The 23,328-nt window shown below is 39.8% G+C and overlaps 2 protein-coding genes across 2 annotated transcripts; one reads left to right on the top strand and one right to left on the bottom strand.

Annotated features, from left to right (window-relative positions):
• Positions 1 to 447: 447 nt before the first annotated feature.
• nudt5 (nudix (nucleoside diphosphate linked moiety X)-type motif 5) lies at positions 448 to 9,291 on the bottom strand. The gene is made up of 10 exons (XM_060903429.1): positions 9,217 to 9,291; positions 8,903 to 8,976; positions 8,574 to 8,641; positions 7,225 to 7,277; positions 6,866 to 6,973; positions 6,677 to 6,772; positions 6,478 to 6,579; positions 6,361 to 6,369; positions 6,202 to 6,255; positions 448 to 1,051 (listed from the first exon to the last, which is right to left on the bottom strand). Exons 2-10 carry the CDS (start codon positions 8,951 to 8,953, stop codon positions 942 to 944), a joined length of 651 nt encoding a protein of 216 aa, XP_060759412.1. The 5' UTR covers positions 8,954 to 8,976; positions 9,217 to 9,291; the 3' UTR covers positions 448 to 941.
• Positions 9,292 to 9,484: 193 nt separating this feature from the next.
• cdc123 (cell division cycle 123 homolog (S. cerevisiae)) lies at positions 9,485 to 22,874 on the top strand. Its single transcript, XM_060903428.1, has 13 exons — positions 9,485 to 9,577; positions 13,148 to 13,219; positions 13,316 to 13,382; positions 14,942 to 14,974; positions 15,209 to 15,304; positions 17,521 to 17,627; positions 17,718 to 17,766; positions 17,853 to 17,928; positions 20,355 to 20,477; positions 20,590 to 20,618; positions 20,714 to 20,815; positions 22,284 to 22,421; positions 22,529 to 22,874. Exons 1-13 carry the CDS (start codon positions 9,504 to 9,506, stop codon positions 22,586 to 22,588), a joined length of 1,026 nt encoding a protein of 341 aa, XP_060759411.1. The 5' UTR covers positions 9,485 to 9,503; the 3' UTR covers positions 22,589 to 22,874.
• Positions 22,875 to 23,328: the final 454 nt, after the last annotated feature.

Genomic DNA, 23,328 nt, shown 5'->3' with positions numbered 1-23,328 from the left:
GGTGTGTGTGCTTCTCAGGTCGACTGGAGCCTGAATCAAAGGTGTGTGAATGAGGTCCTTGTTAAATACTTGCCTTTGTGTTGAGCTCCAAAAGCAGCACCAGCTCATTATACCTGCTCAGTTTCTCCTTTTCACCAAGCTCAGGTATAAAGTCATCATGAGCCTGGGGTTTTTTTTGTTGCTGTTGGTTTTTTTTGCATATTTTTTCTAATTAAGTATTTTTTTTTATTACTATACCTTATAAAGGGGAGGGGTGCCAATAATTCTGAGCTAACTGTACATTATTGATGTTATAGGCATGTTGAGATAATATACAGCTTACTACTACGATACAGTTCAATACTCTGTGCTAATATCTAAACAAGTCCATCCTGGTCAGTAATATAATAAATTCCAAAATTATTGGCACCCCTTTGACATTCAAGCAAACAGGCAATGATGCAGATGTGTTAACAGGCAGTTTATTAGATAAAAGTTAATACAACTCTCACACAGCTGCTTTTGCTTGCATTTCAGTGCAACATCACCTCGACAGCACAGTGAACTCGACAGAGATTGGTTCATTCCAGGCTCTGAAACAGCGGACAAGTCAGCCTTTTGGTCTTTGATCACGGCACTGCTGTAGTTCAACGTTTTCACATCTAAGTGCATCTTCTTGTTAAATCTCAGGGGAAAATAAGAGCTTGCAGCATATATTTGCTCTCAAATTAGTTAAAGGTTGGTCCTAAAGGCATTTTTTTTTTATCATTGCTAACAGACTTGATTATGGTGTATACAGTTCAGTCAGTGCTGTTAGTGTTAGAAATGTTCACATCATGTGTTAAACTATACAAGTCTACGAAAACACTCTCACCAGCTGATGAACAGGAACAGCACTCAGACGTGTATTATTCATGCTGGACTGTTTATAACTGTGGAGGAGGATTTGTGCATTTCATGCCTCACTGTTTGAGCACCGGGAGCTCGTTGGGTTTAAAGAAGGCTTGGGACATTCCCATGGCGTAAATGTACACTTTAGAATCCACCACAAGCTTCTCCTTCTTCAGTAACACTATAAACAGAGGAAACAGAAACATATTCAGAAATATGTACAGGAACAGGAAAATAATCCACAAAAGGATGGAGTGATACGGCCTGACGAGGCCTGCCATTAACAGTGTATTAGTATAAATACAAAAGTGATTTAGGAAATCGTGTACACTGACTATTTCTCGATAATCATCTCAAGTGACTCGGTAAAATGGCAGCCAATTGCTTTGCACTAAAGATGCTACGAAGTTTGGTCTCAAACTATTGAAAGCTAAGGTGGGATTGTGATTTATTTTATTGATTTCAAAACAAAAGTATTTTATGTGGCTCGGTGTAGATAAGTGACAAGTCTGTGCTGCACCATTATTACATTTGCATGCCGCTTTTGAGGTTTGAAATAAAGGATTTTTAAATAAAAAAAAATAATAATCACCTGCGTATTTATACTAAAACAATGATCTGCTTCAGGCTCCGTGAATACCGGTGAATAATAACCTTGACTTTGTCTCCGTTATCATTCACTGATATTCACTTCACCTTTCGCGAATAATTGTTAATCATCATCAGGCTTGTAGTCCTGGAGTCCAGGACTCGGACTCGAGTCCTAATTTTAAGGACTCGTGACTTGACTTGGACTCAGACTCGTGCATTAGCTGCATTCGGACTCGTAAATTGGAGACGAGGACTCTGATTTTTTCTTTATTTTTTGTAACATGCCATAATAATTTGGCATAAGATATTTATATCTACATTACTTTTTACAGTAATTCTGTGCAAGAGAATGCACATTCACCTGTTCATACGTCATGTTCAGGAACAAACTAACGTTAATGGCGCTAAAATGCCTGGAGAGAACGCCGCTAGGATTTTCTGCTTTGCTTATACAGACTTCTCATGCAGTGGGAAAAAATGCACTGCTATGTGTTCCATATGTAGAAGAACTATCGAGGAGACGGCGGGGACAACCTCGAACTTCAATCCTCATTTGGTAAGACTCCACCCAGAGAAGGAAGTGACACGCTATGTTCATTGCTCTGTTGATAGTGGGTGGGGCTTGTTGAGCAATGAACTAGCGAGTGTCAACCCTCTCTCATATTATTTGCCCTGTTGATAGTGGGCGGGGCTTGCTGAGCGATGAAGAAGCTTTTTATCTGTAGCCTATTAATGAAAAACAGGGCAGTGGAGCAGTAACGTTAGTCCAACACGGTAGCAGAGACGCTTTCGCATAAAGGCAGCAACAGACACCATCAAACGGTGCCACTGGAGTCTTGTTCTCGGACTCGACTCGGATCAATAGTGGACTCTAAATTTTTTGACTCGGACTTGAACACTGGGGACTCGAGACTGGACTCGGACTCGAGGTTTAGTGGCTCGACTACAACATTGCTCATCATATCATATTTATTATTTTAATACCACAGTGATTTGCGAATTATTACAATTTATATTTAATAATTAATGCTTTTTAACCATTTACAGACACATTGAATGTTGCAGAACCTCCACAAGTCTTCCTTATGTCTCATCAACTAATGGGGTGTTTCACAGTCAGCGTACACAAGTTTGTGTCACTAACATCAAAAAAATCAAGTTAAATTTTTTGGCACAGCTTGTGAACTAAATGAGGCCCTTGATGGAAATTTATTTTCTGCTGAAGGTGGCAAGAATCTGTAGCTAGAACACAAACAGCACTGTGTTGTTACCTGGCTAACGGTGAGAGCGTCATTCTTTTTCCGGGGAGGACAATTTTTGACAAACATCTTGATTTTTGTTGGTAACCATCTCATCTCATCTCATTATCTCTAGCCGCTTTATCCTGTTCTACAGGGTCGCAGGCAAGCTGGAGCCTATCCCAGCTGACTACAGGCGAAAGGCGGGGTTCACCCTGGACAAGTCGCCAGGTCATCACAGGGCTGACACATAGACACAGACAACCATTCACACTCACATTCACACCTACGCTCAATTTAGAGTCACCAGTTAACCTAACCTGCATGTCTTTGGACTGTGGGGGAAACCGGAGCACCCGGAGGAAACCCACGCAGACACGGGGAGAACATGCAAACTCCACACAGAAAGGCCCTCGCCGGCCACGGGGCTCGAACCCGGACCTTCTTGCTGTGAGGCGACAGCGCTAACCACTACACCACCGTGCCGCCTGTTGGTAACCACTGAAGCTCATTTTAAGAAGCTAATTGTATAACCTTATGTGCCAGCACTTATATGGACCTGAACTTTCAGAATCATAAGCTACTTATCTAAGAACTGCTTTTTTAACTTTAATAAAGACCACGTTACCAGAGAGGACATTTCCGACAGACAGGTTACCTTATTAACTATACCCTTGTTATAGTTAATCAGTAATTAATCAGTACCCATTTGTGGTCAACTTTGTTGGCAATAATTCTTCAAGTATGAAATGAGGCTCCAACTAAACAATTCAGAGGCTGTAAGATCGCTTAATATTAGGATTGACAACCTCTTCAAACAAGACCAAATAAGGTTGAAACATTAAAAAAAAAATGGTCAAAAATGGGGTTACTTCATCATAGTATGTCAGACTGGCATGTGCATGGATGCAAACGAATGGCTAATTTGCAGGTGGGATGGTTATTAGTTCTTCATGCAGAGCTAATCCTCACTTCACAAATACCATATTTTTCGGACTATAAGTCGCACTTTTTTTTATAAGTTGCCTCTGATTTGATGAAATAAAATTCGACAAAAATGAAGAATGACACTCCTCGATGATGACTACAGCTTTAATAACAAAGATGAAAGAGCCATGGGGCGATAATAAGCCCTACCGGTAAAAATATTCTAAAAGCAAACTGATTAATGCATCAGTAATAGGCTACTAATATTAGTTATAATAATATAGGCTATTAGTAATAACGATAGTGATAGTATTAAAGATAGTAGTAGATATTTAAAATAATCAGACTAGGCTACTTACAGGGCAAAGGGCGCGTTATCACTGCTCAGCTGTTCGTTTATTAAATAAACAATGCAGTCGCGCAGTAACCACGCGCCGCTTATCAGATAGAATCACAGATTCTATGGATAGAATAACCCTTCAAAAAAGTGCGACTTGTAGTCCGGTGCGACGTATATATGTTTTTTTCGTCTTCATAATGCATTTTTTGGCTGATGCGACTTAAACTCCGGAGCGACGTATAGTCTGGAAAATACGGTACTTATTGTACTTCAATAATAGTTGATCCATTCCATATAATCCACTTTGGTACCCTGACTGTGAAACAGCCCTAATATTTGATTTTCTAAGTTAAACAAGACATTTTAAAAAATCTGATAATTATGATGTAAATGTTTTGCTGTACAAGTCCCTGTGAACAAGCTGTTTCTATAGAAACGATAACAGCGCATCAGAATGAGCACGCTAATATAAACATGTGTCTTGCAGCCGTACGTAGTGTTATTTATTTTAATTTAAAAAATTTAAATCAACACCTTCTGACCAATCAGGATCGAGAATTGAACAGCACTGCACTGTAAAATATAATAAGTTGACTTTACTTAAAAAAAATATGCAAAGTCGTTGCCTCAAAAAAAGTCATTTATGTTGATTTAGATAAATTAGATTGGGTTAACTTATTTTTTGTGAGTTTGCAGTACTCAAATTAACTTAGATTAGTTTGATTACATTAACTTATTTATTTTGAGTTTGCAGTACTCACATAAACTTATATTAATTTGATTACATTAACTTATTTATTGTGAGTTTGCAGTACTCATCTTATATAATTTTGATTACATTAACTTATTCATAAGTTTACAGTACAAGTTAATGTAATCAAAATTATATAAGATGAGTACTGCAAACTCACAATAAATAAGTTAATGTAATCAAATTAATATAAGTTTATGTGAGTACTGCAAACTCAAAATAAATAAGTTAATGTAATCAAACTAATCTAAGTTAATTTGAGTACTGCAAACTCACAAAAAATAAGTTAACCCAATCTAATTTATCTAAATCAACATAAATGACTTTTTTTGAGGCAACGACTTTGCATATTTTTTTTAAGTAAAGTCAACTTATTATATTTTACAGTGTGTGGTGTAAGCACTTTAATAAGTAAGTAAGCAAATTAATTAATTAATTTCATCCCTTGATACGGCTGTTAAAGCTAAAACAGCACACAGTGAACACAAAACTCCCCCTGAAAGAAAGCGGAAATTATGTAAGATGTGCAAGGTGACATTCTGAACCAGGAGAAAATGAAGGCCAAGAAGGCAGTGTTATAGACTCTTTGGTTTATTAAAAAACAAATAAATAAATAATATTAAAAAAAAAGAAAAGATTATTATTATATCAACAACAATAATAATAGCTGCTTTCTTACACTTATTTGGCTGAAAACAAAATAGTCGCCTCATCCATCACAATATGCACAAGTTTTTGTGGTAATATTCTGTTTTTATTCTCTGTCCTGCCGTTTTTAGGCCTCTGTGTGTAATACTGTATCTCTATCACATAAGTATTGGCACCTTTTGTGAATTATTATTATTAGTTTTTTAAGACTACGTACAGTTTGTAACATACATGCAGTCCTGTGCAAACGTCTCAGGCCCCCTATTTTTTGTTCATACAAACTTTGTTATAGATTTCTATTTTATGACTTCTACATTATCGAGTCAAAACATTACAAAAACATTTTAGAGTTCCAAACCTCCTTTCGTTTTCCAGCACAAAATTAAATGTGACAAAAAAAAAAAAAAAGTCTGTATCTGAGCAGCGTATTCCATAAGACAGCTCTTTTCAGATGGAAAAAGAAAGCATAATGAAGGCTGCTGGGTTTTGGTGTAAAATGAAGAAGTGAGTGTGACAGTCAAAGTGTCCAGAAGAACTGTGGCTGGTTCTGTAAGATGCTCAGGAAAACCTACAGATCATTTCCACATAAAACTGACCTCACTGGACCTCAGACTATTTTTTTTTTAAAGCAAAGGGTCGTCTCACACCAAATATTGACTTTGTTATATTGATTTATTGTGGCTTACTGATTACTGTTTATAGTATTTTTTTAATGCTGAAACATTTCATTTCATTATTTTTTAAACCATTTTTGGTCGACAGCATTTCTTTGCATGTGCCTAAGACTTTTGCACAGGACTGTATAGGTTTTTTTATTGATAAGTAACGATACTCACCATCTATTTTGTTCTGAAATTCATCTAAAGGTAGAAGAATCACGTCAACAAATTCTGGAAGAAAAAAAAAAAGACAAAACAATATGGTTTAAATGAAAACAAGAAAAACAGGGAAATTTAAACACAGCATTAATATATTTTAAGAATAATGAATTTTACCTCCATCACCTAAAAAGGACAAAGAAGAAAAAAATAAAGACATTAGTAATGAGTAACTAAGGTTAGGGTTAGGGATGGTTTCATGGATCACGTGGACAGACAACACGGGAGCCTTACCAAGCTGCTGGGCGGGGTTTATATTTTCACTATCGTCACCATTAATGTTGACCATCACGATCTGCGTGCTGCAGTTAGACAGGCCAGGATCAATACATGTGACTGACAGGATGAGACAGAGAAAGGAGTTCATTTCTGCAGCACGCACACACACTGCATTTTTAATTCACATGATTCAGTCATCTGGTCTCGGTGTTACCTGGCGTGACTCCCACCACCTCTCCCTTGTAGCCCGTCTCCTCCTTCAGCTCTCTCAGTGCAGCTGTCTCAGCGTCCTCATTATCATCAATCAGACCTCAAATAAAACATACACACACAGACTGTCAGTCACAGCAAAATACTATTTCACAGTTTCATGGGAAAGGATACAGAAGATATTTGCTCAAACCTGCAGGGAACTCCAGAGTGTAGCATCCCATCGGTGGCCTGAACTGTTTCACTAACACCACACAGTCCTTATGCAGAGTTCTCTTCAGGATAGCGATGATCCCCACACCTATATTAACCAAAACAACCCATGGAATGGTACAAGCAGTGTTTATTCTCTTTGAATACAGTCTGCAAAGCTCATCACTACAAATCAGTGACAATCACTGAAACCAAATTTCACCTCATGGCAAACTCTCATTGACACAATTAATGATTTATACTGTTATTTTTAATACTCATTCAAGTTATCGATAAAGTGATAGCTTATTCCATGATACACTTTTGTACAAGGCTCGAAAGCAGAAAGTGAGAACTCACCATCTGCAGCAGTGTTCTTTGGTCTCGTTGTTCTCTTCACCGTCTCCCATATTCTACAAGAGACGATTACAGAACACACTGTTAAAGCTTTCTAATGTAAATAAACACACAAATGACTTACTCTCATATGTACAGTCCTGTGCAAAAGTCTTAGGCACGTGTAAAGAAATGCTGTAGACCAAAAATGGCTTAAAAAATAATGAAATTAAATATTTCAATATTAAAAAAATACTATAAACAGCACTAAGCCATAATAAATCAATATAACAAAGTCAGTATTTGGTGTGAGACGACCCTTTGCTTTAAAAAAAAAAATAGTAGTCTGAGGTCCAGTGAGTGCAGTTTTATGCGGAAATGAGCTGTGGGTTTTCCTGAGCATCTTACAGAACCAGCCACAGTTCTTCTGGACACTTTGACTGTCACACTCACTTCTTCATTTTGCACCAAAACTCAGCAGCCTTCATTATGTTTTCTTTTTTCATCTGAAAAGTGCTCTCTTATGGAATATGCTGCTCAGATATAAACAAACTTTTTTTTCTGTAATATTTAATTTTGTGCTGGAAAAAAACAAAGGTTTGGCGCTCTAAAATGTTTTTGTAATGTTTTGACTCGATAATGTAGAAATCATAAAATAGAAATCTATAACAAAGTTTGTATGAAAAAAAACAATAGAGTGGCTATGACTTTTGTACAGGACTGTGTATAAATATATAATGTATACATTATTCAAGTCAAAGTCCTTCCTATGCCAACACCTGATCTTCCCAGGCAGTCTCCCATCCAAGTACTAACCAGGCCCTTAAGGCAGACCGGGTAGAGCCGATCTCCATTTCTACAGCCCTTGGCCTCGCACCTATTACATAGCTAAGGTTACAGTGGGGCATCTAGTCCTCTGGTAACTGCGAGAGTTTGACTCCCTACTCATGCTTGCTGCCTAATATATCCCAGCCCTTGACAGATGCAACTGTAATGAGATAATCAATATTATTCACTTCACCAGTCAGTGGCTGATCAGTGTGTGGGCCGTGGCCTGAAGCAGCCTTGGAGGGTTGACCAAAGGGTCGCCAGTTTGATTTCCGGGACCAGAAGGAAAAATGTGATAGGAGTTGAGTGAATGAACAGTACTTTGCCCTCCCTCTGTATCATGGCTGAAGTAATCTTAAGCAAGGCACCGAATCCCCACCTGCTCCCCAGGTGCTGTAGCATAGCTGCCCACTGCTCTGGATATGTGTATGTGTTCACTGCTTCAGATGGGTTCAATGCAGAGGAGGAATTTCTTTGTGCTCAAGTGTGCATGTGACAAAAATAAAGGTTTCTTCTTCTATATAAACATCATCAATGATTTGTACCTGGTCTTTCCAGATGGATCCACATATGTGGTCTTCTCAAGCCTCACCCACTTTCCACTCGCTGTCACCTACAGAGGAACATGTGTGTGTGTGTGTGAGAGAGTGTATTTGTAAGCTGACCAGAACAAAACTCAACATTTAGATCAGAGTATTAATGATTTCAGCTCCAGTGTTTGTTATCTTTCAAAGATTTTGTCATTATGTCCACTTATATTGATTTTTTTTGTCTCATCATTTAATGTAAAGCACTTTGAGCTGCAGTTTCTGTATGAAAAGTGCTATATAAATAACTTATTATTATTATTATTACAGTGTTGGTTGATGTTTACCTCTTCTTTCACTACATGAGGCTGTGTGCTGCTTTTCTCCGGACAGCTCATGTTATCAGTGTGCTGTATAATCTCTGCAAACACACCCAAAATCAAACCCACACTAAACAATTAACTAATCTGATAAACAAACTGAATTTAATCTTTAAACATGGAGCATAAACGGTGAAAGTTCATTTCAGCCCACTACACTTCCGCACTAGTAAGAATTCATTCAATTTGATCGTTTTAACCAACAATACTTCAAAATAATTTTTTTCTTTGCCGTAATTAATAATACATATAATAAATCTGAGAACACTGAAGACACTCACATGCAAGGAGCCAAAGTTTTGTCACAATTTGAACCGACTATACCGACTGGTGTAACCGAAAAACATCCCCCCTCTCAACCATAACTAATCTTTATTTTATTAATCGTATGCTATATTGTGGATTATATTTATTATTTATCTCTAAAAGCACATTATAAATTTTATGTGTACACAGAAAAGCGTAAACCGTTATCTGTTTAGGCAAAAAACAACATAGGAACTATTGTCCTGAGCTCTTGTTGAGTAGGACTCATTTAATGTCGCACAATCATCCTGACTAAAGCATTATGAAGAAAGAGCAAGTTGCTAACTGTCAGTTCTCGGTTTGGTATCCTTTATTTAAGAAACACACGATTAAAAGGTAAGTATGGAGTGCTGTGCTGTTTATAAATATCTGTTTTTTGTTTTTTTAAAAAAAGGTATATTCTAGGAATTAAAAAAAAAAAGACTTATTGAAAGTAGCTTGCTAACTTAGCGCGCGCTGCTAAGCCCTGTGAGGAGGCTCTGACAGGGACAGGTGCAGAATGAAGGGTTTTATTTTAATGTTTAATATTTAAACAGGTAAATAAACCTGAAATATAAAAAGAATATAGTCTAATGAGTAAAGTAACTCTGACTTAAGTTTTTATTTAGTTGTTTCTTCTTTAAAGTATTCAAAAATAATTTAAAATAAAATATTCAGGTTCTTTCAGTGCTAGTTTTATTGCTTTGCATAACAGAATAGTTTTTGACTTTTTGTAAATGTCAGTTTTATTAAAAGGGAAATGCATTTCCTTTGTGTAGGAATATCATGAGTACAAGCAGGATAAAACACTACCTGAAAATGATAAAAAAAATTAAGACAAACAAATACATTTCTATACATGCAATACATACTGTATCACAGTGTACAGGGTTTTTTTTTTAAAGAATTTTGTTTATTGACATTTTACACATGCAAAAGTATCAAGGCACTGATGAAGGACAGTGTCCTGAAGTGTACAGTAATGCGCACACAGACAAAAAAAAATAGCAACTACAGGAAAAACAAAACAGTCTGCTTGGTCATACTGTATTTCACATCTGAAATAACCTCATTCCTAAGAAGAAAGAGAGAAAAATAGATTCAATAAAAAAAAATAATGGTACGATGTAATGGTACGGCTTGCTAATAAATTACCAGCAAAACAAAAACAGTAGTATGGCTTTAAAAACTGTGATGACGCACAGTTAATTTCAGTTGAATGGTTAAAATGACTTATTTATTTATTTATTTTTACAATTTCATAAATTCTGTACAAAAAATCTTAAACATTGTTTAACATAAAATTATCAAATGCTTCCAGATGGTTTGTAATTACTTAAGTAGTAATGAAAACGGGATGGTGACACATCAGAAAAGTGTATTGTGACATCATTTAGCATGACATTGTCATTATTATATAGTCATTTCACTAAGCCCTCACTTTAAATGTAAAAATAATAATCAAACAAAACTTCCAATGTGTTTTTAAAAACAGAAATTGGACTAAATTTGGAGAAAGTGTCATTATGTTACATTTACAGGCATTTAAGTAGACGCTGTTATCCAGTGTGATGTACAATGCACCCAGAGTAAGGTATTAGGCAGAGACCCGTCCACCCGTAAATTTGACGGGCAATTGCCGATTTCAACGGGCAAGTATACACACAGACGGATACTGAAACGGACGATAATGCCGAAAATTTTCGCACATGAATACTCCCACATGTCATCCGATAAATCCAGTTATGTTCCGCCCACACACGGACTGGCCATCGGGAGTAGCGGGAGTTTTCCCGGTGGGCTGGTGGTTCAGCGTGGGCTGGCGGAGAAAAAAAAAAAAAACAGTTGCGCGCTGGCCTTTAATATGATAAGCAATGTTAACAGTTTCTTTAAGAAACTGTTAACATTGCTTATTACAGTTGCGCGCTGGCCTTTAATATGATAAGCAATGTTAACAGTTTGTTAAAGAAACTGTTAACATTGCTTATCATATTAAAGGCCAGCGCGCAACTGTTTTTTTGTTTTTTTTTTTTTTCTCCGCTGGCCCACACTGAACCACCGGCCCACCGGGAAAACTCCCGCTACTCCCGATGGCCAGTCCGTGTGTGGTTCCGCCATCATTTACAAATCGTAAGAAACACAGTTTAATACGAAAAATACTGAAAACTTGAAATGAAAAATCAGAATATTTCATCGTTTCCGCCATTTTGGCCCGCACTGAATCTTGTAACATGCGGACTGAATAAATCGCGAATTCTGATTGGTCGAAAATTGCCAAACACCCTGCGTTGTAGTTTCCTCTTTCTTGGCGGGAGAACCGCATTTTTTTTTTGCTGACTCACTCTTCTGGATCAAGATGAATCCCAACAAACGCCCCAAATTGAATGTGACAAAAACTGATTCGTTTTTCCACAAAAAGACAGAAAAGGTATGTGTGATACATTGATTAACAAGGGGGTTTCATTGGGGTATGGTAAAATAGAATACTGTTGGTTTTTTTTTTTTATTAAATACTGTAACTAGATCAAAAGATTATATACAATTCATTGTTGTTTATTTTCTTTTCACTTTTGTTACCAAATCAAACACCATACATACATCTGATACATTCAGGAGTGAAACTGAAAAAAATACAAAGTAAAAATATGCAATATTTCTGATCAAAAATTACACGCCATTTCACCCTGAAAATGTCCTAGAATGCAGGAAATGAAGTCTAAATTTCAAAAATTTTCTGGGGGGGCATGCCCCCAGACCCCCCTAGAGGGACTTCGCACCTGCGGCGCTTATCAGGATTATATAAAATATTATTTTTGACTGGTAAATTTCTTTTTCTGCCTAATACCCTAACCCAGAGCAGCCTGGGGAGCAGTAGGGGGTTAGGTACCTCGCTCAAGGGCACTTCAGCCATTCCTGCTGCTTCAGGGAATCAAAACGGCAACCTTTTGGTCCTGAAGCTGCTTCTCAAACCTTTAGGCCATGACTTCCCATTATTATTTAAACAAAAAAAAAAACAACTATAGCAATATTCATGATATCCAAAATGTACACAATCACATGGTGCAACAGAGTTTCATATAATATAATCTTTTTAAAATATTTAAATAAATAAAAAGCTAAGGTGTTCAAATGTGATGCAGATGTTTTTATAACCAAATTGTCGTTTTATGTAGAAAATCCTGAGATTTGTTTTGATATTCCTTAGCCGTGCTGCATTGATGGCAAATATTCAAAAGAGCAACAGAAATCAGGATTATGCTTTTTTTTATTTAATAATTATTCACTGAAAGTGAAGTGAATAATAATTATCGATGAATAATAATCAAGACGGAGTCAAGGTTATTATTCACCAATATTCACTGAGCCTGAGGTGAATAATTGTTTTAGTATAAATACACAGGTAATTATTAAAAAATTTTTAAATTGTATTTTAAAAAAAATTACCATATTTCAATCTTCAAAAGCAGCATGCAAATGTAATAACGGGGCGGCGCAGACTTATCACTCATGTACGGCGAGTCACATAAAATACTTTGTTTTGAGCTCGATAAAATAAATCACAATTCCACCTTACATTTGAATAGTTTTAGGCCAAACTTTGTAGCCTCTTTAGTGCTTTTAGGAACAGGGTTTCCTTTCATCATTTGTAATTCTTCCTCACAGTGATGAAGCAATTGGCTGCCATTTTGCCGAGTTGCTCGAAGTGATTATCGAGGAATAGTCTGAATTTCTCAACCAGTTGGTGCATACAATTTTCTATAATCACCTGCATATTTATATTAAATGACAGTAAAGGTTATACTGATCTGTTATTTTCTTCCATCAGTTTTTCCCCTTAAACCCCATAAGTGTGGACGCTGTCTGAGACAGTTGTCATGGTGCTACTGTTTCTGTCATACTGACCTGTACATTTCTGTTTCCCCCCAGCTTGATTCTTCCTCTGCCTCAGAATGTAATCGATTACCTTTTGGATGACGGAACATTAGTGGTTTCGGGAAGGTGAGAGTTCTTAGTCTTTAATTAATTAATTCTTTCATTAAATCTATTTCTAATTATTGATGATCCAGATGATAAAGCTGTAGCTCATATTTGCAGCAACGACAACAATAATCAACCTTCACAGAACAACAACAGCGGATCAGAAATCGAGGACGATGTTCAGGTGGGTGACATCATCACCCATTCACCCACCCCCTCGCTCACCTACCCATTCACCCACCACTTCGCTCCCTCACCCACCACCTCACTCACCCACCCATTCACCCACCACCTCGCTCACCCACCCATTCACCCACCACCTCGCTCACCCACCCATTCACCCACCACCTCGCTCACCCACCCATTCACCCACCACCTCGCTCACCCACCCACCCACCCACCACCTCGCTCACCCACCCACCACCTCGCTCACCCACCCATTCACCCACCACCTCGCTCACTCACCCGCCCATTCACCCACCCCCTCGCTCCCTCACCCACCCCCTCGCTCCCTCACCCGCTCACCCGCCCATTCACCCACCCCCTCGCTCCCTCACCCACCCCCTCGCTCACCCGCCCATTCACCCACCCCCTCGCTCACCCACCCATTCACCCACCACCTCGCTCCCTCACCCACCACCTCGCTCCCTCACCCACCACCTCGCTCCCTCACCCACCACCTCGCTCCCTCACCCACCACCTCACTCACCCACCCATTCACCCACCACCTCGCTCCCTCACCCACCACCTCACTCACCCACCCATTCGCCCACCCCCTCGCTCCCTCGCCCACCCCCTCGCTCACCCGCACATTCACCCACCACCTCGCTCGCCCGCCCACCCCCTCGCTCGCCCGCCCATTCACCCACCACCTCGCTCCCTCGCCCATTCACCCACCCCCTCGCTCCCTCGCCCATTCACCCACCCCCTCGCTCGCCCACCCATTCACCCACCCCCTCACTCACCCACCCATTCACCCACCACCTCACTCACCCACCTCACTGACCCACCACCTCGCTCCCTCACCCACCCCCTCGCTCACCCGCCCCCTCGCCCATTCACCCGCCCCCTCGCCCATTCACCCGCCCCCTCGCTCACCCACCCGCCCCCTCGCTCACCCACCCGCCCCCTCGCTCCCTCACCCGCCCCCTCGCTCCCTCACCCACCCCCTCGCTCACCCACCCACCCCCTCGCTCACCCACCCACCCCCTCGCTCACCCACCCATTCACCCACCCCCTCGCTCACCCACCCATTCACCCACTCACCCATTCACCTACCCACCCATTCACCTACCACCTCGCTCACTCAACCACCCACTCACTCATTCATTCACCACCCTGCTCACTCACTCACCCACCCACCCATTCATTCACCACCTTGCTTGCTCACCCACCCACTCACTCACTCATTCACTCACCACCTTATTCACCACCTCGCTCACTCATTCACCACCTCGCTCACCCACTCATTCATTCACCATCTTGCTTGCTCACCCACCCACCTGCTCATTCACCACCTCCCTCCCTCACTTGCTCACCCACCCACTCACCCACAACCATGAGCTCATGTTTAGGGAAATACGAATCTCATGTTAAAGAAAACGCAGTAGAAAGCATCCTGCTTGCTGATTTCCAACATTTAAAACAGAGAAATTAGAGAGAACAAAGCAGACTAATAAACAGATCAAACAAATGTCTCGTGTGTAAACCGGTTTCTCTGTGTCTGAATGCTCTCTTTCCCAGTGGTCTGACGATGAGACAACAACCGTCGTCACGGTGAGTGTGTTTTGATAGATTTTATAATACCAGCATAATCATCTAGGATGTTTATTTACATGTTCTTCTTCCCCCATAATTCTATGAAAAGTAGCTTGAAAACATCTTTATGTCCCACAGTTTTATTCTCTTGTTGTAGTATTTCTAATTTTCCATTCTCTGTGCTTTTCACTTCTTGATATTTCAGACTTATTCTGTGATTGTGTATAGCAAGTTTCCTTTATTATTTTACAGGCTCCAGAATTCCCAGAATTTAGCTCAGAAGTTCAGGAAGCTATAAACTCCCTTGGTGGACGCGTCTTCCCTAAACTGAACTGGAGCGCCCCACGGGTGAGCAGAACACTCACGGCGTCTCGTGTAAACCTGACATTAAAACAAAACTGTGATGGTGACCTGAAAGTAAATACACAAGAACACTAAATACAAATGAAATGTGCTGTTGAGTTCTTGACTGTGATTGGTCAGAAGCTGTTGTTTAACTTTGTCTGACACTGGTACAGCTTCATGTCACAGGGTTATATTAATGTGTTCTAATATGGTACCGTTTCTATAGTCTTTGTGTGATGGACTGTCGATATAATAAAAAAATCAGCTTAAGTATGTAATTGTGAATATGGTGAAGTTTTCTGTACAGAGAATTTTATTTCACGTTAATGGAAGGAGTTTCTAGTGCCAGCGCTCTGTAATCCTAGTTTCTGTTTTTTGAGCTTTGTTTCTTGGTGCCATGACGGGACTCGACATTAACGGTAGTCCGACTGTCCGGGACAACCAAATGTTTGATCTGGACAAGTCAAATCCTCATCTGCCTGTCAGATGGGACGAGTTGAATATTTATTTGTTGAAAATCAGCATTTTTATAGAACTTATTCAAGCTAGTTCCAACAAAACTAGTTCAATCCCCTCAGTGATCCAGCCGTGTTATTGTTTACAAAATTCCAGGGAAGCCGAGTGCAGCAGGTGCGTGTGTGTAAAAATAACCACGTCGTAATATGTAATTGTAGATTATTAGACTTCATCAAAATAGTGATCAAATACCTCAGTAAAATAAATCTCTGTGGTGAATCTTCATTTCACTGTAATTTTTTTTTTTGTATGGTTCACATTAACCATCACAAACGTGTTAAAATATTTCGGGGGAAGTTTACGACAGTGCCGAACTCACTCACGGTTTTTCTTCATTCACAACGTGATTCTGTCCCCCTTATCATGTCCAACTCGTTTTCTTTTCTATTCTTTAAATTAATTTATACTTCAGGTTTTACTGGATTAATCAAGATTTAACTTTATTTCCTGCAGAAGCTTTGACTTTGGGTGAGTCTAACTCTTAAAACTGCAGATCAGGTCATGGGTTAGAACAACACACACACCATAATGGGGCTTTGGATAGTTTTTGTTTATTGTTAAAGTTTGAGTTTTATTGAAAAATTATAAATCATAATGATCATCATAGCTATATTTGCTTTTTGGATAAACTTTGTTAATCACTTTCCTTTCACTGAACTAGTAAATACAGAGTAATAAAAGGTTCTGGTCAGAACAAGTGGAAAATCTTACTGATGATCTGAATGGACGAGTGGATTAAAGAGTTAAATGTCGAGTCCTACTTGTTGTGTTTTGTTTTTTTGTCTTATTAACTCTGTTCTCTAACCAGCCTTAATCATTTATAAGTGATAACCAGAATGAACCTGTTTCATGGATGTACCACAACATTACATGTGACTCTAAATGGATAAAAAGGACGTCATTCATTCATTCATTCATTCATTCATTCATAAAACGAATCTTGTTTTGGCAAATTGCTGTGCTGTAAGAGGAATAAAACACTTTGCAGTGTGCTTTTGTAGGAAATTAATTAGTTTGGGGTTATAACAGTAACCCTGCTGTGTCGATTATTTTCCCATCACAGCATGTCCCGCTAAATATGTTTGCACAGAGAAATGTAACACACAAGCTTTAAATTGTAGTAAATGTGCAAGGGGTTCTGTTTAATCTGGCAACACTGTAAGTTCCTGGCACTTTTGCACAAGAACAAGATAAACTCATGTTTGAACTAACGATCATATCTCATCTCATTATCTGTAGCCGCTTTATCCTGTTCTACAGGGTCGCAGGCGAGCTGGAGCCTATCCCAGCTGACTACGGGCGAAAGGCGGGGTTCACCCTGGACAAGTCGCCAGGTCATCACAGGGCTGATACATAGACACAGACAACCATTCACACTCACATTCACACCTACGCTCAATTTAGAGTCACCAGTTAACCTAACCTGCATGTCTTTGGACTGTGGGGGAAACCGGAGCACCCGGAGGAAACCCACGCGGACACGGGGAGAACATGCAGACTCCGCACAGAAAGACCCTCGCCGGCCACAGGGCTCGAACTCGGACCTTCTTGCTGTGAGGCGACAGCGCTAACCACTACACCACCGTGCCGCCTGAACTAATGATGTTTTTGATTTTTTTTTTTTTAACTTGTATTCTGCTGCATTTCCTGATTAATAACTCCAGTGTGTTGTGTTCATGTTGTTTGTTTCTTCTGATGTGTAGGACGCTAACTGGATTGCCCTGAATAGCTCTTTGCAGTGTCAGAGTCTCAGCGATATCTTCCTCCTGTTTAAAAGCTCCGACTTCATCACGCACGATCTCACACAGCCGTAAGTGAACCGGTTCTAGAAATCTTCCTCATACAGATCTGTTACTGCATTGTGTTTAAGACTCAAAGCTTCTCTTCTTTTCTGTGGCAGGTTCCTTCAGTGCAGCGACGACTCTCCAGACCCTGTTATACACTATGAGGTGAAACAAACACACACACACGGAGCATTACATTCAAAAGTGCTTCCTTTATACTCCGACATCTCTGTTCGTCTGCTCTTGTCCAGCTCGTGCTGAGGAAATGGAGTGAGCTCATTCCTGGAGGGGAATTTCGCTGCTTTGTGAAAGAGAACAAGCTGATTGGTATGAAACCACCACCACATGACCATAGAGTCATTTCTCTCTGAATTCAGCTTTCATTTAAACAATTCAAATAAACGCACACCGTATAATCTGACCAGCGTCTCTGATGATTTAGTTTGTGATGGTGGAAAACCTCCTGAGTGTTAAAGCTCTGACCCTGGACACTCCTTCCATAAATGTTAAACATCTCCTCATAGAAAACATCACCATATCAACTCCGTTAAACCTTTTCATTACACCGTCGTAAAATCACTTGGGCTCTGTGACGCGTCCTCCAAACAAGTCCCTGTCAATTAGATGTCACTATAGGAACTTGTGATTTATCGACAAAAGCCTCAGAGTTGCTGTTATAGAAGATTAATCAACACCTTCTGACCAATCAGAGTCGAGAATTCAACAGCGCTGTGGAATTTCATATGATCAGTAATCCTTATATAAACATAACGTGAACTTACAAACATAAGTGCATGTGAACTTTACACTCTTGACACTGACTTCTCATACGTGCAAAATGATGGACTTATCTGAGATTTGTATTTTTACATACTGTATCTTATGTACTTTATTTATTAATCTTATATTTGTGTCTTATATAGTCATCAGTTTTTGAAATTTGGTTTTCAGAAGAGTTTGAGCGAATTAGGGCTAATAAAGCGAGCTGAGGCAGGGGGTAACATCTCATCTCATTATCTGTAGCCGCTTTATCCTGTTCTACAGGGTCGCAGGCGAGCTGGAGCCTATCCCAGCTGACTACGGGCAAAAGGCGGGGTACACCCTGGACAAGTCGCCAGGTCATCACAGGGCTGACACATAGACACAGACAACCATTCACACTCACATTCACACCTACGCTCAATTTAGAGTCACCAGTTAACCTAACCTGCATGTCTTTGGACTGTGGGGGAAACCGGAGCACCCGGAGGAAACCCACGCGGACACGGGGAGAACATGCAAACTCCGCACAGAAAGGCCCTCGCCGGCCACGGGGCTCGAACCCGGACCTTCTTGCTGTGAGGCGACAGCGCTAACCACTACACCACCGTGCCGTCCCAGGGGGTAACATACTGAGGAAAAATTCCAAGATTTAAAAGACAAATTCTAAGATCAAAAAGTCACAAATTTGGGGCGGGGTGGGACTGGGACCTAAGAAATTCCCTGATTAAAAAGTAAAAAATTCCAAGATAAGTCACAAATTTGACTTTTATTTGACTTTTAACTCAACTCAAATTGCAAGATTTAAAAAGTCAGAAATTCAAAGGTAAAGTAGTCAAATTTATGAGGAACCCCCCCACACACAATTCCGAGCTTAAAAAGACAGAAGAAACTACAATTCCAAGATTAAAAGGCAGAAATTCCAAGATTAAGAAGTCACAAAATTTGAGAAAAAAACCTCATTCTGAGATTAAAGACAGAATTCAAGCTTAAGAAGTCTCCAATTTTGAGGAAAAAAAAAACCCTAAAAATTTGAGATTAAGAAGTCACAAAACTCACAAGAAAAATCGCAGAAATTCCAAGATTAAGAAGAAAAAAATTCAGATTCAGAGATTGACACATTTCTAGCTTAAGAAGTCTCAAATTTTGAGAAACAAACGGCTAAGAATGAGATCAAGAAGTCACAAATTTACAAGGAAAAAAAAATACACAGAAATTCCAAGATTATGAAGTCACAAATTTATGACCAAAAAAAAAAAACCTAACTAAATTGAGATTTAAAAAGACAAAATTTCAAGCTTAAGTCACAAATTTTGAGGGAAACCCCCCCCCCCAAGAATAAAATTTAAGAAGTCACACAATTTACAAGGGGAAAAAAAAAAACCTTGGAGAAATAGTGGCGGGGTTTTGTCAAGGCACCACATCACTGTGCTGTGCAATTTTGAATCAACTTCGAGAGTTATAGGAAATGTTGTCCTTCCACCTCAATCACACAATAGAAAAGAAAAGTGCTAAAAGATTCTCCTACATTCCCCAGAATGCACTGCAGCCAGGAAACATGAGATATTTTTGCTTGTAAGTTTGACTTTAATATTACCCCTTGCCTCAGGTTTTTTTTTTTTTTTTTCAACCTTCAATGGCCCTAATATGCCAAATACTCTTAGATCATGAGCTACAATATAAAGACTTGGTTGCAGGAAGCACCAAGAAGCCGCGTATGATATCCCCTCTACGCCTTATTAAACAGACATGAATCGATGTGTCCTTCCTTAACGACAGTGTGAGGGATGGAATGGTGTAGGCTTTTTTTTTTTAAACTGTATTTGCACTTCAGCCAGAAGAGGGTGTTAAAACTTAAGCATACTTCTTCCTTTAATATATAACAAGCTACAGTCAGGATCTGATTCAGTACGTTAATGCTTCTGGCTCAGTGTGCTCGTGTTTGTTCCCCCTCTGAGAAAGATGTGATCCCGTTTCTGATCTCGGCTTTACAGGAATCTCTCAGAGGGACTACACACAACATTACCAGCACATCTCCAAACAGGAAGCGAGCATCTCCTCATCCATCCAGCAGTTCTTCAGGGAGAACATTCAGCACCAGTTCCCTAACGACGACTGTGAGTCACTTCTGATAAATTACACACGCAAATGAGCGACAAAGTGAACATTTTACCAGAGTTATGACGTAGTCATGTGTGTGTGTGTGTGTGGTTCCCCTCCCTCCTCCAGTTGTCTTGGATGTGTACAGAGACAGCACGGTGAGAGCTGAACTTGCACTACTATTATATTATAAGTGATATTTATTGTGCTGTGTTTTGAAGGAAAGAAAGTGTTCATATTCTGTGTGTAACAGGGTCGCGTGTGGCTGATCGACTTTAACCCGTATGGCGAGGTTACAGACTCGCTGCTCTTCACGTGGGAGGAGTTAACATCTGGAACCAATCTTTCGTTACAGGTACTGCACGAAAAGTTCATCAAGCCTTAAAACTTAATGACAAACACCTTTTATTGATGAGATTGAGACTGTTTACTGCAATGCTTTACAATGAAGGGAAAAAAACCCTAATCTTCTGAAAGCCTTTTAGCAAGAACACAGGAAACTCTCATTATACGAATGACGACATTTAAAGGGGTACCAAATATAATGTGACAAAGTAACGTATTCTTAAGTATTCTATCAAATTTATATACTAGAAAACAACGAAATATCTTGGTAATTGTAAATATAATATTTTATACGCTAAACCGCACAAGAGTCGCCATTTTTAAAAGACCGTGACGTCAGCGCTACCCACTGCACTAGCGGAACTCTCCGAAATAGAGGAGAGAAGCGTGTAATCATGGCGTCGGGCGCATCAAGTGAAAGCGACAGCTCTGTCGAATCATACGAAGAGATCCCGCAAGACACACTGCAAGCAGGCTATGGCTTAGAAGGGTACCAGTTCGAACCTAGGAGAGGTACTATGTAGTGGAAGTTCATTATGTCTAACTAAAGCTATTTTAAGTTCGTTTCTTAAGACAAGGATTTTTTAAGATGTTACCTTGTTGACAGTTTCGGCAAGAAGCTTCCACCTTCTTCAAAACAGTCACCAGATGTCGAGTGGTGACGTGCCTTATCAGCTGATGTTACGCTACGGAGGCGTGAACATCCCGCCCAATTTGACAGGTAGCTCACGCCTCCTGCTGTCAGGTCGCTCCCCCAGGACACATCTGGTGACTGTTTTGAAGAAGGCGGAAGATTCTCGCCGAAACTGTCAAGGTAACATCTTAAAAAATCCCTGTCTTAAGAAACGAACTTAAAATAGCTAGGAGAGGTACTCTCGACTCCGGTGATGAAATAAGAGAAGAAAGCTCGGATGACGGCGAGGATGAGACTGATGCTGACCATGGGCGTGGCGAGCGTGGGGCAGAGCGTCTGCGTGCAGGTGACACGGCGTGGTGCTCGTGCGGAAAATGTAACGTGGAGTTGCTCACGAGTCCAGCAGAATTTATTTGCTGCAATGAGATGGGCACCACCCGTGGACTTGCGAAATCGTCACAAGAGGCAGAAACAGGTATTTCACACGTGCTATTCCCAACCTCAATGAGCCAACACAACTGGGCACATACATACATCATGAGTGTTACGCAGAGAAAATGAACGTGCATTCCGATTGGATAAAATTAATATCATGGCGGGCTGTTCAAACTGCGGAAATAGTTTGTTCGAGCTACTTTCAAAACACTATAACTTTCCAACCTTAGAACAAAAAAACTTTTGTAAGTCTTGAATAAGGTTCGTTAATGTGTGTTTTATTGTTATATTTACTCTATATATTGCCCTCTGTTCCCCTTTAATATAAAGATGTGACGCGCCTTGCACTGTAAGTCGAGAATTCATCAGCGTTGCGGTATAAAAGAAAGAGTGCACCTTGTGTTAACAGGATGGTCCTGCTTTCCGTTACACCACCAGCGAAGTAACCGTCCAGCCAAGTCCGTGTTTGTCTTATCGAATCCCGCGAGACTTCCTAGACCTGTCCACTGGAGAGGACGCTTATAAACTGATCGATTTCCTCAAACTGGTGAGCAAGTGCTTTAATTGTATTAGAGTTCTTAAATTAATTGTAAATAAGAATGCGGTCACTTCATAAAGAAGAGCTTTTCTAGTGCAAGTTTCTCTTTTTTGTAGAAAAAAGGTCAACAGGAGGAGGAAGAGGAGGAAGAAGAGCCTCACTTAGCCAGTGTGTGAGATTAACTACGTCTCATACATCAGGAACTCCCGTTTCCCAGCATTCATTTCTTCCTCTGTCAAATCACTGGGAGCGTTTCCTTCATTTCCCACCATACAAATGTACATAGTGTAAACTTCCACAGGCTGCAGCAGGTGATATGGTCTTATCCACATCCACACAGCCTCTAAAACGCACCCGAGCCCGTTAGCGCACAACGATGTAATATGATATTAACCTGTACACTTGTAAGTGTAATAAAGTGGTTTGATTTTGTTCTGAATAAAAAGTACGTTCATATAATTACACTGCTGCAGCTGCTGTTCATATGAATGCAAGATTAGCAGCTGAGAGTAGCTTTTGATGGAGAAAAATTTGGTTCTCATACCAAATACATCTTTGTATAGTTTATTTAATATTGGCTGGCTTTTTTTTTTGTGGTATATCAGTTGTGTTCAGCTAGCATGCTCTTGAACTCGTCTTCGACCATGAAAAAAAGCCAGCTATTATTATTATTATTATTATTATTAATCCACATTCTTTTTGGGTGTTCAATGTGTGTCTCTTTCAAAATCCTCTCAAAATCTATATTTAACGAAGCAAACCTGGTGGCCATGTTTGTTTATTTACAAATTGTCCCAGTCACTCGCTAGCACGGAAGTTTTACGTCTCCGCCGTGTGACGTCATGTTGTCTTGACAGCCATGCAATATTGTAACCCATATTCAACGCTCATTCTCCATTGTTTAGAGTGATGTAGT

The sequence above is a fragment of the Neoarius graeffei genome, chromosome 21 (genome assembly GCF_027579695.1).
Source record: "Neoarius graeffei isolate fNeoGra1 chromosome 21, fNeoGra1.pri, whole genome shotgun sequence".
Classification (NCBI taxonomy): Eukaryota; Metazoa; Chordata; class Actinopteri; order Siluriformes; family Ariidae; genus Neoarius; species Neoarius graeffei.
Note: the sequence above shows the minus strand (reverse complement) of the source record. Positions and strands in the feature narration are given on the sequence as shown.

Excerpts from the sequence above, each read along its gene's own strand:
- nudt5 (XM_060903429.1), bottom strand. The coding sequence starts at position 8,953 with ATGAGCTGTCCGGAGAAAAGCAGCACACAGCCTCATGTAGTGAAAGAA. Across the intron at positions 6,773-6,865 it reads CACTCTGGAGTTCCCTGCAG|GTCTGATTGATGATAATGAG; the intron begins GTTTGAGCAAAT and ends GTTTTATTTGAG. Across the intron at positions 6,580-6,676 it reads GGTGGTGGGAGTCACGCCAG|TCACATGTATTGATCCTGGC; the intron begins GTAACACCGAGA and ends TCATCCTGTCAG.
- cdc123 (XM_060903428.1), top strand. The coding sequence starts at position 9,504 with ATGAAGAAAGAGCAAGTTGCTAACTGTCAGTTCTCGGTTTGGTATCCT. Across the intron at positions 17,767-17,852 it reads ACCCTGTTATACACTATGAG|CTCGTGCTGAGGAAATGGAG; the intron begins GTGAAACAAACA and ends GCTCTTGTCCAG. Across the intron at positions 20,478-20,589 it reads CCAGTTCCCTAACGACGACT|TTGTCTTGGATGTGTACAGA; the intron begins GTGAGTCACTTC and ends TCCCTCCTCCAG.